Source organism: Rutilus rutilus (assembly GCF_951802725.1).
Source record: "Rutilus rutilus genome assembly, chromosome: 17".
Taxonomy (NCBI): domain Eukaryota; kingdom Metazoa; phylum Chordata; class Actinopteri; order Cypriniformes; family Leuciscidae; genus Rutilus; species Rutilus rutilus.
In genome coordinates, this window is record NC_140230.1 from 21,206,347 (window position 1) to 21,223,871 (window position 17,525).

General features: G+C 38.3%; 2 protein-coding genes across 5 annotated transcripts in view; both read right to left on the minus strand.

The window, feature by feature from the left end:
- Positions 1-8,609, minus strand: part of arhgef1 (Rho guanine nucleotide exchange factor (GEF) 1) — a 48,548-nt gene extending 39,939 nt beyond the window's left edge. For all 4 annotated transcript variants that reach the window (XM_084384928.1, XM_084384926.1, XM_084384927.1 and 1 more), the window contains exon 1: positions 8,281-8,609. The gene's annotated coding sequence lies outside the window, so the exon portion shown is untranslated. The remainder of the gene's footprint in view (positions 1-8,280) is intronic.
- A 2,139-nt stretch (positions 8,610-10,748) lies between these two features.
- erfl1 (Ets2 repressor factor like 1) overlaps positions 10,749-17,525 on the minus strand; it is a 30,296-nt gene continuing 23,519 nt past the window's right edge. The window contains exons 3-6 of the mRNA XM_084435486.1: positions 16,051-16,285; positions 14,459-14,645; positions 12,768-12,897; positions 10,749-11,664 (exon numbers count right to left, since the gene is read on the minus strand). Of these exons, the coding sequence (XP_084291612.1) occupies positions 10,832-11,664; positions 12,768-12,897; positions 14,459-14,645; positions 16,051-16,285 (1,385 nt within the window). The 3' untranslated portion in view covers positions 10,749-10,831. The remainder of the gene's footprint in view (positions 11,665-12,767; positions 12,898-14,458; positions 14,646-16,050; positions 16,286-17,525) is intronic.

Consider the following 17,525-nt stretch of genomic DNA (forward strand, 5'->3'; position numbering starts at 1 on the left):
GTAGTTGCTATTTCCAACAAATAGAAGTTTGACCACAGACTCTGATGCTATTATTTTGAGTATTGTGCAGTTTCTGATGAAATGCAGTATGTATCGTCACAAAGAGATGGAACAAATTGTGGTGCTATGTAAAACATTTTTTATTTTTTTATAAAAAAAAAAAATTAGAATTACAAAATTAAAACTTCGACTATTAAAAAAACGACTATTTAATTTAACTAATTAAAAGATCGACTATTTTTGACTGACAAAATGCGGGCGGACGGAATCAACAACAGCTACAGTGAGTTATTCAAAATCTTTCTTTTTAGTAAACTCTGTGTACACAAACAATGTTCTCAATGCTCGAGTTCATGTGTAGAGCCCCTGGTGATACTTCAAGCAAAGTTTCATGTTGTGTCGAGCCTTCTTAGTGTTTTAAAAATAGTGATTTTGGTGCTATCATAGAAGTGCCCCAAGCACTCCCATTCAAAAAGCAATTTGACCGAAAACGAAAATACGGTCAAACTTAAAAGTGGCGTTTCCATTCTAATTATGAACGAAAGTTTGCCTCGGGTAGATTAACAAAAAGACCCTAGGTTGCATTTTGGCAAGAGTTAGGCTTTAACTAAAATGCCAAAAAACTAGTGAAATTTTTTAAATGATAATAAATCTAGTTCAAATGTCCTGTGACCACTATGAAAACTCAGCAATTCAAGCTTTAAAGGGATACTCCACTTTTTTTCGGAAATATGCTCATTTTACAACTCCCCCAGAGTTAAACAGATGAGTTTTACCGTTTTAGAATCCATTCAGCCGAACTCCGGGTCTGACGGTACCACTTTTAGCATAGCTTAGCATAGATCATTGATTCAGACGAGTCCAGTAGCATTTCTTTCAAAATGACCAAAGAGTTTCAATATTTTTCCTATTTAAAACTTGACTCTTCTGTAGTTAAACCGTGTACTAAGATCGACGGAAAATGAAAAGTTGCGATTTTCTAAGCCTATATGGCTAGGAACTACTCTCATTCCGGCGTAATAATCAAGGAACTGTGCGGCCGTACCATGAGTGCAGCAGGCGTAGTGAAATGACGCAGTGCCTGAAAATAGGTCTAATAGGTTAGACAAACTTAGTCCCGGTCACGTTGGAAGAAGTTACCAAGCTGGGGACTATTTTTAGGCGCTGCGTCATATCACTACGCCTGCTGCACCCATGGTACGGCCGCACAGTTCCTTGATTATTACGCCGGAATGAGAGTAGTTCCTAGCCATATAGGCTTAGAAAATCGCAACTTTTCATTTTCCGTCGATCTTAGTACACGGTTTAACTACAGAAGAGTCAAGTTTTAAATAGGAAAAATATTGAAACTCTTTGGTCATTTTGAAAGAAATGCTACTGGACTCGTCTGAATCAATGATCTATGCTAAGCTATGCTAAAAGTGGTACCGTCAGACCCGGAGTTCGGCTGAATGGATTCTAAAACGGTAAAACTCAACTGTTTAACTCTGGGGGAGTTGTAAAATGAGCATATTTCCGAAAAAAGTGGAGTATCCCTTTAAGTACCACCATCATGTTTTTGTGAGATTAAATCATGCGCTGTTCCTACAATCGCTTAATCCAACTGATCACCGTCTGCCTCTCCATGAATGAATGACTTCAGATCAGATCGCTTTGAATTCACAGTCAGTGTGAACGCACCTGAAGCGGACTACAGGCAACTCCCTGTGAGCAGATGGATGAAGACAGACGAAATGCTGCAGAACAAAGGGATCGTGAGAGACAATTTTATTTTATTTTTTTAAGATGACAACTTTTAAGTTGACAAGGTATCTTAAAAAAAAAAAAAAACATCGCTCACAGCAAGAGACGACACAACAGCCAAGACACTTTTTTTCCTGCTGTCATACCAACTCAGAGGCTCCATTACAAAAAATCCTTTAGTTTCTCTGCTCTGTAGTCAATTTAGTCAATCTCTCCTTCATTCTGTCTTCTTGAACTTTCCATTTCCTTGTTTCAATTGGCCTTTTCACATGAAGACATATCCCATATTTTGTACCTTCTGTCACCGTTACAAAATATATTTAGCTCACTTTAAGCTTTATATTTTCCAATTATATATCTGGATAAGGTTAAAGCATCCACATACACCTTTGCTTCCTAACAACTTACAACCACAATTCACACTGCGAACACATCCACAGCCAGCTTCCACAAACATACCTCCCACCCAGACATACGCCACTACTATTACTCATGACAAGACATAGGGTTCTTTGTTAATGGCTCAGAGAACACCAACAGTTTCTGTTGCCTCAGCAAAGCATGCCAAAAACATCACATTACACGTATACACACATCCCCAGCACACTGTGAGAGCTTTGTCACTGCATAAACACACAAGCAGGAGACATTCTGCTGCTTTTTGCACTGATTGCCTTCTGATGTCTAATTTCAGTAGATATATTAGCAAACTTGACTTACCATAAAACCGAATTAGCTAATTTAAAGCTCCATACAATTAAAACACATAACAGAACAACTTTTTATTTACTTGACTGTGATCTCATGTTTAGGGTTGCCAATGCCAACCGTTCCGTATAATACGGAATCGTCCCGTATTTGACACATAAAAGTCTTGTTCCTGATACGGAACAGTGGAACACACTTTGTTCCATATTTTTGAGAATCAATTCAGTGCAAATCCATGACAGACACATAGCTTCTAATATATGTCAGACTATGAACGAAGACATTTGTAGGCTATGATAAGAAAAAAAAACAGACGATGTGGTATACTAATTTCTCCCCCTGTTTGTCTATGATCAGCATAGCGTTTTTAACATCAGAGAATGCCCTTTTAATTGGTCATTTCAGTCATTGTGAGTCACGTATCGTAGCAACGATGACGACAAGTGACAACAGCGGGAAATGTAAAAATGACTACCTCCAAGCAGCCGGCGAAAAAGAAAAGAGCACAGAAATATAGAATTGAATGGAAAAATGACTACCTGTGGCTGGAATGCGTGAGGGAAAACTGTTGTGTTTATTTTTCTTCAAATGCAGTCTAAGCCGATGAGTTTTGAATGTTATATGTTGTACAGTGCTTTGCATAAGTTTAGACACCCATACTAAAGCTGACTAAAAAGAGGAATAAAAAATCATCTTTTGGAAACTGAACTTAATGCCTTAATTAAAAAAATTAGGAAAAATCCAACCTTTAAGGACACCAATTTTCTTTGTGAATGAATAATGTATCGTAAATAAATAAATGTTCTTCCTTAAAATACAGGGTGCATAAGTTTGGACACCCCTATGTTAAATTCCCATAGAGGCAGGCAGATTTTTATTTTTAAGTTTTTTTTTTTTTTTTTAAATGTAGGATACTATGCATCCTGATAAAGTTCCCTTGGCCTTTGGAATTAAAATAGCCCCACATCATCACATAGCCTTCACCATACCTAGAGATTGGCATGGGGTACTTTCCATAAGATCATCTCTCAATGCAAATCAAACTAGCTATTAGGCTAACTGAAATAAAACCATGCCAATCTCTAGGTATGGTAAAGGCTATGTGATGATGTGGGGCTATTTTAATTCCAAAGGCCAAGGGAACTTTATCAGGATGCATAGTATCCTAAAAAAAAAAAAAAAAAAAAATACTTAAAAATAAAAATCTGCCTGTCTCTATGGGAATTTAACATAGGGGTGTCCAGACTTATGCACCCTGTATTTTAAGGAAGAACATTTATTTATTTACGATACATTATTCATTCACAAAGAAAATTGGTGTCCTTAAAGGTTGGATTTTTCCAAAATTTTTAAATTAAGGCATTAAGTTCAATATCCAAAAGATGATTTTTTATTCCTCTTTTTTAGTCAACTTTAGCATGGGTGTCTAAACTTATGCATAGCACTGTATTTGTTTAAGTTAAAAATAACACGTATTATAAGCTAAACAAATCCATGGTTCATTGTTGGCAAAATGATCATGATAGCCTTTATATTTCACATCTATGTGGTTTAGTCTTGTATATTGATTATGACTTTTTGAAGTGTCAAAGTGGTAGTTGCGTAGACTGTCAATGGAGAGTACAGAAATCGCTCAGATTTCATTAAAAAGATCTTCATTTGTGTTCCAAAGATGAACGAAAGTCTTACGGGTTTGGAATGTAGTGGGTGAGTAAATGACAAAATAGTAGGGCTACGCGATATATCGCATGACATTGTTATGCGCATCTCGTCAGTAAAGCCGGTTCCTTGATTAGTAGGCGATACGTCCGTGATAATTAATGCGATATGGCTCAGCTTGTCAGTGAACTACGGCTGCCGCTCCATCTGAAAGCAGGCGATGGCGATTTACTACTAATAAATAGTCTCTTTACTACTAATTCACAGTCTCTTTCACGGCCATCATTTGTAGCAGCCTATTCACAAACTGTTTGCTCAAGCATAGCGCTTTCTCGGAGTTCACTGTGTAGCCTGCTCCCTCAATCATTTAGTTCAATTTTCCATATTTATTGTATGTCATTATGTCAGTATCAGTATTTGCTTTCTACCATGCACAAATAAACACGTCACTGAACTTTTGCTGTGCAATTGTAACAATGAGCATTCAAACACACCGAACCAACAATTACTAAAGACACACACAAAAACTGATTTTGCACGGGCACTTTGCACTCGTTTTTTTAATTTCAGTACCGAATTGGTACTGAAGTCGGCAATTTTGACAACACTATGGCAAAATAAAAAATTTGGGGTGAACAAGCCCTTTAACTTTTTTTCCAATTACTGTGTGCTACTTGTTATTACAAAATATGATTTCCCATAAGCAGCACATTATAATTCCTATGTTCTAATGGCATTATTCTCCATTCCAGGAGTAAATACAAAGCACTAACTGTCTATTGAAAAACAACACAGTGTATGAGAGGAAGTGAGACACAGTGAGAAAAAGGAATGTAAAGGAGAGATACAAAATGAAATGGTCTGCATTCCTCATCATTCTGCATTCAAAAGAAAGAGTCAGTAGCATTTGTCTGGACAAGATTGTACTTGCCTCTCTGTATGAAAGTAAGAGAGAGAGAGAGACGAGCAATGTCAGAACAGGAAGAGGAAGTGGTAAGACACCCTCATTGTTTCAGTTATTATCCACCCAAATGGCAAATCTGGGAGAAAAGCACTTCACCAACTTATACTGAGTAACTTATTGCTCGGTGTAGCCTACAGGTGATACAGTAGCAACGTGATGCCCAAGCCTTGAAATACCGGCAGTGCCACACAAAGTATTTTCAAAAATGGTAGTACCGTGATGCACGGTAGAGTATATTCTCATACAATATACAGTATGCTTCAAGCAATACTCAAGCTAAACTCATTGGCATGTATTATTTAAGTCCAGTGTTTTAGGTGCCATTTACACTGGACCCGTGACGGAGCACAACGGAATGAAACGCAACGTGAGAATTTGAGCATCTTTTTGACAGAAATTAAAACATATGTTCAGAACTGTACTATTTATGTATTATCACTGCAATAATTATGATAAAATTTCATGCAAACTGTAAATAAGCAATACAACAGAATAGCCCCTGCAATAACGACATCCACACGATTAAAGAAGTATTACAATAATACTTGGTATTGACAACCCTAACTTGTACTAATCTAAACAGCTGAAGCAATTTAAAGGATCACTTCTAAAATCCCTTAGTGTAAAAAGCGTTTTTCATACATTAATGCTTAAAAGTTTGATAAGTTTGGCAAGATTTTTAAGTAAGCTTTTTTGGGGGAATTAAATTAATACTTTTTATACAGTAAGGATGCATCAAATTGGTCAAATGTGACTGAGGACATTTACATTGTTACAAAACATTTCTATTTCAAATAAATGCTGTTCTTTCTATTCATCACAAAATCCTGAACAAAAGGATGAAGGTTTCCACAAAAATATTAAGCAGCACAACAATTTTCAACATTGAAATGTTTATGGAGCAACAAATCATCATTTTAGAATGATTTCTAAAGGATAATGTGACACTGAAGACTGGAGGAATGATGCTGAAAATTCAGATTTGCCATCACAAAAATAAATTACATTTTAAAATCTATTCAAATAGAAAACATATACATTTTACTTTATTTTTGATCAAATAAATGCAATCACAGTGAAAATAAGAGACGTCTTTCAAAAACATTATAAAAATCTTACTGACCGCATACAGTAGTGCATTCTAATAATTGATACTAAAGGATGATTGTACAGATTCTAGATAAGACGAGATTTTTAATACAAACTAATATGAATCTTGCAGACCGTGTACATAGCCAATCCAACTGGCTTTCGTGACATCCTAATCATTCCACCTTTTCCACGGAACTACAGTAATTAGGAATCTCTTTGTAATGGGTTGTACCATCTAGCCAAAAGGCCTGAAGCTCTTTAATGTTGACCTAAAACTTTTTGCAACCAAGTAACTATTGTTGTCTTCCTGTTTTTCCATTATGAACTACAGTAAGGTAATACCACAAACTGCTACAACAACGCCGCTTGTGTTTGGCCATTCCATGTGTTAGTCCTATGACAAAATAATCTATATAACAACATAATCTGAACTGAACTGACTTAAAGGATTATACATTATACAGTGGTGCGTTTTCAGTCCAAAAAATTCAAATGCAACAACATAAAGGAAACAAGCAATGAGAATGTTTACATAAAACAACACTGGGATGAAACCCGAGTACTATCAGCTGATAAAGAAGTACAGGCAGGTTAACTGATGACTGCAATTTCTCTTCAAATGCATCCAATAAATATGAACAAGGCTCACTCCATGAAGGTTAAACTAATCTAATCCCAGTTCACTCTAGCTGTCAGACGGTCGTAGCTAGGAACTACATCAAGACTAACGATGCTTCTTAAGTGCTCCTCGCCCAAAAATGTAATGGACTATGGTGGTTTTCTACACAACAAATTACCTGGAAGACAAACATAAAATGTAAACAATGAACTACATCAATTTACCTTGACAAACTGTAAAAACAAACTGAGTCTGAAGTTAAAGATACTTTATGCATGGACAAGTACAAGGGCTACAATTTGTACTCAGTTCATTAAAGTACATCAATAAAACTCATAATAAACCATATTTGTTTCTGCCAGCCAGGGCTTATTATAAACGTATCAAACATTATACAGCAAGCAATTTCTGGCTCAAATTTGATAGGTTGAGTGGTGTTTCAAGAGTGCAGTTATTTAATATAACAGCACAGGGATAAAGACCGGAGCATGTGAGTGGTGTGAAATTGAAACAAAGCTAGGAGCAAGTTTTCTGAAGTTACTGTTTTCTCTCACGAATAGAAGAGGAGCGGTGACATTTTGCTTGCAGCAATTAGTATTTTCTCCTCACCGGGGTTTCTCTCACCAGTGACATACAAAACACGGGGTGGAGCACCAGCCCAGTGACTTATAGAAGGCCTGGAGCAAGGAGTGCAAATCCACTTATTAATGCTGATCCAGACCAGGCTTTCAGTTTATTTGTTGGTTGGAGATCAGTAAAAGTTGTTGCACTGGTTTATTTTGGAACTATTTTATTTGGCGGAGAAGAAATGTATATTAGTTACTTGTGTATGTAACTGTTGTATAAATGCAATATGACAATCGCGCGGAATTACAGCCGTGCTCATATGCAGTAGGCTACAACATATCTCTTGCTATTTGTGTAATATTAATCCAATTCATAATTTTTTTAAAAACTCAAGACTCGTGTTACCTGCATGCTATGAACTACAGTTGATATAATCAGCTTATTATAAATGTATGAAATGAATTGCAATAGCGCTTAACGTCATTGCTGATCAGGCTGAAATATCAATAACAACGCAAACGGTGATTATGTTGACACGGCTTTTGCATGTAGGCTACTCCAAACATTTTTCGAGACATTTTAAGTAAAACTGTTTAGCTGTCAAAGACAGAGCAATTGTATTTGCTTATTCAAAACATATCGATTCGATGAGAAGCTAGATTCAAATATAATCGTCGCTGTCTGTTTGTTGAAAATAGAGGCGCGGGTCGACGGAAATAATAGGAATGCTGGCAAAGGTTACATTGTAGCCAAACACAACATTCCTCTTGCTGAGCAGAGGCAAACTGGCAGGATCTGATCGCTCGCGGATCATGCTAGTAATCAAGCATGCGAATGCTCCCTCTGATGACAAATCAAATCATTGCGCACAAGAAAAATAATACAATCTAAACAGACCATAATCCATATCTTTAAGCTTAAAACTTACCTTCTAAAAGGTGAGACGAAGTGACAAGCGCCTCTGAGGGCTTCCTGTTCTAAAGTTGTCGTATGTCGTTGGAAAAAAACATTGTACGCGGAAGTGGAGACAAAATTTTCAAGCGCGCGACGTTTGACAGCAGATATAAAAGCAGGACTAAATCATTATTCTTAATGTGCAGATGATCATTGAATATGTTCAATAACCACCAAGTGCACTCGACAGAAAGCTATGTGTATTTTGCGTTGGAAACGTAACTTTTCGTCGTCCACTGCCTCTTCCTGTGTGACTTGCGACCACCAGAGGCCGAAAGATGTCCAAAAAAATCTTTCATGTATGCCCGTATGGTTCCGTTCAGTGTTACACTAAATTTGTTCCCCTCCATTTGAATGGCTCTCAGGGCTCTTGAACGTGTGTTCGGCTCTCCGTGGCATTACTATTGACATATTCACGATTTATGAATGTGAACCCGAGCCAAGTCTGTGTTTGGGGTGTATGATAGACCTGTAGGTGAAACTCCACCATAGATTGCATTTTGTTTTATTTTTGAAATATACTGCACTCATATAGATTTTTGTATGCGCAGGAAATATGGTAGGTCTATAAGGTCTCTAGATGTTTATCCATCACTTCCATTTATCTATTTAATCTCAGAAATGCAGCGAGTTTGGAACCTGACAGGATGTTGACTAGCCTACCTCATGAAACTTTTGCCACAGACAGAAAACCGAGTATTTTTAATTGGGTCCATTTGATCTAAAATCACGGCTTACTGAACGCCAGAGAAAAATCCATACTCTTACAATTGAATCTCAAGAATATTGTTTATTGCTTTTGAAGATATTACTCTTTGCTCATTTTTTTTGTTCTAGTCATCCTTTCTGTTTTAAATTTCACAATAAAACAAAGAAAAATCTTTACTGTTAGGTAAATGCTATTTTTTTTCCTTTTCAATGTGTACACACAAATACACAAGGTTCTATGTACAGATGAAATCTCCTTTAGTAAGGGCAAGTCAAGGGCACCAACTGTCATGTAACAACTCTTTCAAATTCTTATCTAGAATCTGATAAGAACTTTCCAAAGAACTGTAAGAATATATCCGTGAATATTGTTGGCACAGTTTTGGCAAAACCTTTGCCTTTGTATTAAACTTGTTCTAGGTCTTGTCTGAATAGTTTTCGATGTTAAATCCATTCATCAATGTGTGTCATTCTGCTCCTATGCATTGTCTTTACATTCAGATTGGATGTTCATATATCAAACTTAAACATTAGAATGAACATTGGTTAAAGAAATGAGCAGATGCTGCAACTAATATTATTCACACTTGATTAATTATAGTACATCACCACTGGGTGAATGAATTATTGAAAGATGAGACTAGCAGCATAACTCAGTCCAGTAGGGTCATCTACGTTTCTGAGGTATCTGGAGAAAATTTCCACAGGGCACAATTAGAGGGAGCAGAATATTTTTTGCACACCTCCCTGTCTAAACTCTATTCTTATGAGCAATGTGAAAAACAATTGCTCCTTCTTGGTCAACTTTGGGTCACTACACATATACTTATCCATTTCCCTGTCTCATATATCACTCTTCAATTAGGTAGAGAGTAAAATGACACCAATACAACTATCCCATATAGTAATAGTAATTAAACATAATGTACACAATAATAAAATATATACAATGAAATAGATACAAACTTTAAATATTCAATGACATGAGCAGTATTGACTCTGTCTCTCATTCTCAGGCTCATAAAGTTTTTGGACGTTTTAAAAAAAGACATGGACTGAACATGAAATTTGAAAGTAAAAATAAATAAATGCATAAATAAAAGTTTCTCTTAAAAAAAAAACTATGAAGGGCTTTGAAAAATATAACCACAAGATGGCAATGTTTGACCATATATTTTTCTGAATCGGCACAATAAAACAAAAGTGCTTTATTGCATCACTGAATCACCTTAAAATTACTATCAGTGTTGCCATTATTGCATTTTGCTTGTGTTACACTGTTCAGCTGAACACTGTATTGCAGAGCTTAGCATTAACTTATGGAAAAGTCTGTGAAATACACCAAGCAGAACAAACTTACTGCCTGTCTCAGCATGGCCAGAATGCAGTGCAATTCAGAAAGTGGTGATAAAAGATATGCATATTCCATTACTGTGCTGTCTTGGCTATAAAATATCTCTTTTTGAGATTAGAGAATGAGAATTATTTAGATATTTAAACATTCTAATCTGAAAAGCTATTTGTGTGTGTGCGTGTGCGTGTGTGTGCGTGTGTGTGTGTGTGTGCGTGCTGCACTTCTACTCTCAAAATGACAAAAACTATGATTGCATTGAGAGTCTCATTGTACGATACAGAAATCGAAGAAAGCAGAAATTGAAAGCTCTGATATTGGAACTGCATGAGTGGCTTGGGAGGACACCGGAACAGAGGAAGGGGAAAAATGAAATGGGAATATACAGCATTATTTCACAAATGCAGGAATACACAGACAGAAAAAGAAAACCTGCAAGACATCAAAATTCACACAACAGAACATATTAACTGTGAGCAAGTTTAAGTGTCTCTGTTTCCCTTTGCCGGTCAACCATACTGAGGGAGGGAGAGAGGGATGGAGGCAGGGATGACGGTGGAGGAGTCAGGGTTCCCAGACTTTTGAGGGGATGTGGAGACACAGGTGGAGGAAGAGAAGAGAGAGGGGGCAGGACTCCCCCGAGACCCCCGGATTTGGCCTCTAGAAGGTGTGAGCGACCACCCAGCCCTGGCTCCTTCCTTAGAGGGAAGTCCGGTTCGTTCTCATTCTCCGAGCTGCAGTCGCTCAGGTCTGTGATCTCCAGCTCAGAGTCAGACTCTGGATCCTGCTTCACACCCTTTCTCCGCTCGGAAGGGCTTTGACGGCCTCCTCCTCCGCTTCCGACGCTGAGCCCACCCAAACCCAATCCCAATCCTAGGCCTAACCCTAAACCAAGACCTCCACCTATAACACCGGTGTTGGTCTCCCCTCTTTCCCGGTCACCTACACCCGTACCCCCATTCCCCAGCTCAGTCCGACCCAGCGGCACGCTCCCTGGGTACGGTGGGATGCAGAGTCTGGGGGGCTGACCGTTAGTTCCTCCCGTTTGACCACGTTCTGCCCCGGTCGTGTCTCCGGGGGGTAAGAGTGAAGAGAAGGGGTGTGGTAGCTGAGACAGGCTGGACTGGAGCGGGTTTGGGTAGAAATTTGAGGAGTAGAGGGAGCCTGGAGGCAATTTGGGACAGTTGTTTAGAGAAAAGGCCCCTGGGAGGTAGGGGTTGAAGCCCCAGGGGTAGTCAAAAGCCGGGTTCCGCGGGTAAGGACCCAACAGGGATGGAGGTTTGGAGTAACAAGGAGCCCCTGTGGGAGAAATTGAAAAACATGGAACGGAAACCAGTGTTAATGTTTAAGATCAGATGTTAGAGACATGACTGAGAACAGAGGGAATGCGAGGGAAAACTAGAAGGACATTATAAATCATATATTTCAAAAACTTTATATATTTATCATCATATAGTAATATTTCATCAGCCATTACTCCAGTCTTGAGTGATTTTTTTGTCAGGATTCTTCAATGAATAGATAGTTCAAGTGAACAGCATTTATTTGAAATAGAAATCCTTTGGACAATGACAATGTAAGATAAAACATACAGAGCAAGCTTATTTTTTCACAGATGAATTAATAATCCTAATATGACATGAGAGTTGATATGCCTGATTTCACACTCCTAATACTTTACATGCTTTTCACTTACATTAAAAATACCTTTTCATCATTTTCAACCATTTCATAGCATACTTCCTCCCAGTCTTTCTTTCTTTCTTTCTTTTTCCTCCCTACTTTATTTTCTCTCCCTCTCTTTTTATCTCCACAGCCACTCTCTGTGTTATTTGCTATGCAGGGCTAATTTGACAGTGCCAGAGAGTGTGTGTGTATGTAGGGCCAGGAGTAGCTGGCAGACACATGAATATTGAATCAGTCAGGCAGGCCTCACTTGCTTATGAAAACACAGTAATGGGCGCCCACAGGCCACAAACTGAAGCCTGCACCCTCAATTAGGGCCTTCCTGCTTGGGAAGGGATTAGGACAGGGGGTACACATGGGAGGCAGAGAGGGGTAAGAAGAGGAGGAGGGCGGAAAAGGACCTCAGGACAAACAGAGTTGAAGGTGGGGGGTCTTTTGGGGTGGGGAGTCGCACTGACATACTAATGCCCTTGTACATTCTGATACACTGATATGTCAATGTACATTCAGAACATCCGAAAAAACAAGAGAATATGTACATGATAACACTCACAGAGAAAGTGCAAATGTCAAGAACATACTGATAACAGTGTGAACTAATCAGTTATATCTGAACTCAACACACTTTATTTCACTGCTCTAAAAAACTAAGAACATTCCCTAATTAACATGAATCTATAATTTTCTCTTTTTCTTTTGTTAAATTTGTGTCTCACCTGAGCCGAGGAAAGGAAAAGTGTCCAATCTCAGCTTGTCCCCATCAGGCCCTGGGGCCCCTGCACTGCGCTCAAACAGAGAGGGCCCTCGACCCGATTCAGGCAAACGAGGGAATAAAGACTGAAGGGCCTGGGAGAGATGGGATAGAGAAAAGACAGCGTGTGGTGATCGTTAGACAGTGAGAAAATTTTGTTTAATAAATGACATGACAGGCTAGCTTTTTAAAATGATGTACTATTACACTGATATATAACAGTATTGATAATATAAATACTAATTTCGTCCATTTAACAGTTATTATGAATTTTATAAAACATTTTATTGTGATGTACTGCTAGTCCTAAAATATAAAAATAAGTGCACGAACAGACAAAGAATTCACTGCTGTAAATTTACATTCAAAGGATGATAAGAAATGTGAAACTATCATGACATCTTATACACTGTCTTCGAAACCTTGAAGAAAAAAAAAGTCTCGTCTTAAAGACTTCATAAGATGTCAGTAAGAGTACAGGCCACAAAGAGATCCAGGGCTTTTTACCTCACAAAATGTGGAACGGCTTTTGGGAGCAGATTAGAAAAGGGTGGTGGGGGATAAAGCTCAATAAAGAAAACCTGGAAGTCATTGCAGGAATCTTAGCAGATGAACGGCATAAAGATTTTCTCTTTTTTTATTATTATTAGTGACATGAAGGTGATCAATATTTTCTGTCACTCTTCTCTTTTCAGTGAGAAAGGCAGGACTACACTTCGAAGCTACGTAATCTGGATTGCTTAACAAAACCGCATTAATTACATGGCACTGATCTGACAGCCCCAACTTCTCTTTCATTTCTCACATGTCTTTCATTTTCAATCAATGGCAGTGATGAGTACGCCTCCAAGACTGGGATAAGAGGAAAGGGATAATGTCTTCTTTTGTTTTAAGGCTGCTTAACGCCATCTTTGACATTCTCTCTACTTTCTTCTTCACCTCTAGATCTTTCCCGTCTCCTTCAGTCTCCTCTAGTCAAGATGTACAGCAGATAACTTTCTCATAGAATGACCTGAGTAGATATACTTTGCAAGGCTAAAGTAAAATCAGGTTAATAATAAAAAATCATATTAATAAATAATAATTTGTAATTGAATTTTATCAGACTACTTGTTTGAAGTTACCTCGTGTAGCAAATTTACCACCATTTTATTCTTTTAACCCATTTATAATTTCAGATTTGACTAAACCTTTATTGATAAAACCTATTCTCAGACTATTTGTATTCAAGCAGGACATAAATTTATGCTTTGCCTCTAGTATTCAAATGATAACTATTTTAGTTAAAGTTTAACATTGACCGAAAACAAATAATTGCTGAACACCAATGCTAGAGTAGAGCAATTACAGAAAATACATACAATAAATACAAAAAAGATACCTACATACTGATTGGCTCTGTACAATCAATAGCCTGATCCCTCACATCAAAGCTAATACAGAAAGCCTTATACAGTATGGATAGAAAAAAAACATCAATCATTAAACACTGGCAATAGAGCTGTTATTTTCACAGAGCACGTCAGCCCTTCGGGTTTTTGTCTGACTTCATTCTTCTGTTATACCTGGCGGTTCATTCCTCTCTCTCATTATATTGAGATTGTTTGTTCTGTTATCTGTAATCACACTCACTGCGATGCATTTATTCCCTCATACCTCGGGTGTGACAGGGCTGCAGTCCGGTGTGGCTGTTCCTCCATTGAAGTGGTTCTGGGCCAGCAGGAACGGAGAGCTGGCCATGTCCAGAAGCGGGTAATTCACCAGAACCACCTTACTGAAGTTGAACTTGTAGGTGAAGCGCTTGCCTTTAGTTTTGTGCAAAATGCGTTTGTTGTAGTAGTACCTGCAGGATGGAGAACAACAGAAAATACAATAAAACAAGCTGTAAACGTTTGTAAAAGAAAACACGACTGCATCTGTGCATACAAGAATGAACGCTTGAATTACAGGGATAGATCACCCAAAAAAAGACAATTTTGTCATAATTTACCTCATGCCGTTCCATTTCTTTTGTGGAACAAAAAATTATGTCTCAGGGGTTTGTGTGCATACAATAGGGTACAAAGTAGTTTTGTTCTTCAAGCCATACATATTTGGAACGACATTAGGATGTATAAATCATGACACAGATTTCATTTTTAAGTGAACTATCGCTTTAAAGCGGGGAAAGGCTGCCTTCACCTCCACTGAAACATTTTCCAGGGTCATGGCCTTCATTTGGGAATGCCAGCCTTGTCAGCTGCCCGTTCTGCACGGTGACGACCGCTTAGATTTCCCTCAGCATCACACGACGGCATATCAGTCAGTTGGAAATAAGAGATGGATCTATACGGAGTCTTTTCCGCTGCCCATCAGCCGTTTGCGCTCATCACGAGTGTCAGAATGCTTTGAGGATGCTCACCTGTGCATGAGAGCGAGGCTCTTTAATCTCAGCACACTTTATGCTTGACTTCACTTTACCCGGTCCGGCAGCCTACACGAGTTCCCGTGATGCAATCTGCCGGCGCTATAATTTGTAAGCTTTTATTTTATGTGGCAATTGTGCCCCTTAATTGAGCAATTAAGCAAGGCTAATCAACGAGGCTAATTATGGCCTGTGCCTATTCATAACAATTAGCAGCTAGCGACAGCATCTATTAAAGGGAGGCTGGGGGAAGGTAGGAGGGGAGCAGAGCGATAAAAAAGGCGGGATGAGAAATGGCTGAGCGAATGTGCATGAATAAGAGCAGAAGTACTTCATCCAGGGTCAAAGTTCAAACCTGAAAAGTTTTATGTTGGAGTTTGGAGTTTGAAAAGAGATCTGATACATAGAATTTCGGTGAGGTACGAATCAATTTTAGACTTCATTTCAAAATCCCCATCGACAAGTATTCTTTATATGAGCCTCTTGCCGGAGAACATCCAGAATCCATTTAGATGTTCAAAGATTCCACAAATTGGACTGTATTGATGTTCTTTGGAGGGAAGGCAGCACTTAAAATATCCACATACTATCAAGCATCAAGCATGGAGCGACCAAGGCTTTTATACAGGATATTATGTGAGGAAAAAATAAATGATGTTTTTCCGCCATAAGATGCAAGATAAAAACACATACCCACAAAAGAAACAGCCAAACACACTGTGTACTCAACAAAGCACATCATCTAGAATATACATATTGCATGAGAGAACAATAAAAGGCAGCAATTAAGCATTAACACAGAAAACAATCCTTTGAATATGAAACCCACACATGCTGTGCATACCTAAGTGCTCGACTGAGCTTGTCGTAGTTCATGTGAGGTTTGCACTTCCGAATGCCCCACAGTCTTGCCACCTCGTCTGGGTCTTTGATCACAAATTCACCATAGTCTCCCTGCCAGGCAATCACCCCCTGGTATTCCTCCTTCTGCAGCAGCTCCAGGATGAAGTGCCACAGCTGGATCTGCCTGGAGCCTGGGCTTGACTCTGGCTTATAGGCCCAGTCTGGGAAGGCGATGCCTGAGGAAAGGGAGGCAAGTAAGTGAAAGGATTTGGATAAGGCCTGTTGGTTTTGCTACTTGCTAAGAGCATTCCTGTCTAAATAACTGATGAAGCGATGGGTGGTTCAATAGGGTATTTTGAGCCTAGGGAGAAGTTAGCCTGTGTTTTAAACAAGTATAGGTAAGAGAACTTTCTCTCTTTTTTAATTGATTTTGATTACATTTTATGTACATGTACTAAATTATTGTTCAAACTGCAGCAAACAGCCTGTGATGACAACCAGGAACAAAAAATTAATATCAATTCTACCTTTTGTTTGAAACTGAACAGTTATTTCTGGTCTTTGAATCTGATTGGCCGAGCTGCATTTTGGGACTTACTGTTTGTCTCAAAGACTGTCTACGCAAAATCAGTCTATACATTTAGTAGTTGAGATTTTTAAAGGCCCTCTATGGTGAAAACCAAGTTTTTAACGTCGTTAATGTGTCTATGTGGTGTTTTTAATATGCTTTATGCTTTAAGACAAACCATGTGCAAATTCATGTCAACACCATTGCTGAGTATTTTGTCCTTAAAACTCCAGTAAACCAAAGACAGTCTCAAAAATGCGGTTTGAAATTGCTGGTGTTTCTTATATCACAAACTACCTTGTAAGCAATCACGTCAATGTGCAGGCGAGCTTTAGCATATCATTAACTATGTCTCAAGAGAAGCCAGGTTATTCCGGTATATTTTTTCTGTTGATATGGTACTTTTAGCAAAATAGCGTGTGAATTATGTATATGATGTATATTACGATGTTAAGATGAAATATTTGCCTTTCTCCACTGACGTTCTAAGTTGTTCAAAGCGTTTCTAAGGATGCTGATTTTTAGAAAACAGCTATCTGACTCTGAGATGGAGAATGGGAACATGATTTATGTAACATTAGCGACACATTATTAGCTGTTTGATAACATAGTCAAGCAAAACGCTAATCATATTAATTACCGTTATGAGTCAGACATTGTAAAGAGCGAGACCATTGTGCCGCATTTACTACAGTAACTTGAGTAAAGTTGAGTGCATCTCTGAGCTGGCGTGAGTGAGTGGAGGCGGGCTAATTTGCATATTCATGATCCGTGTATAATGAAGCAAGAGTGTAGTTACATTCAAGCTATTTTAAAAATTCACATGAATAAACGTTTAAATATGTCATTTTGGTGATCAAAGATGAGTTTTAAGGGATAAAATTATTGACTACAGGGGCACTTTAAGG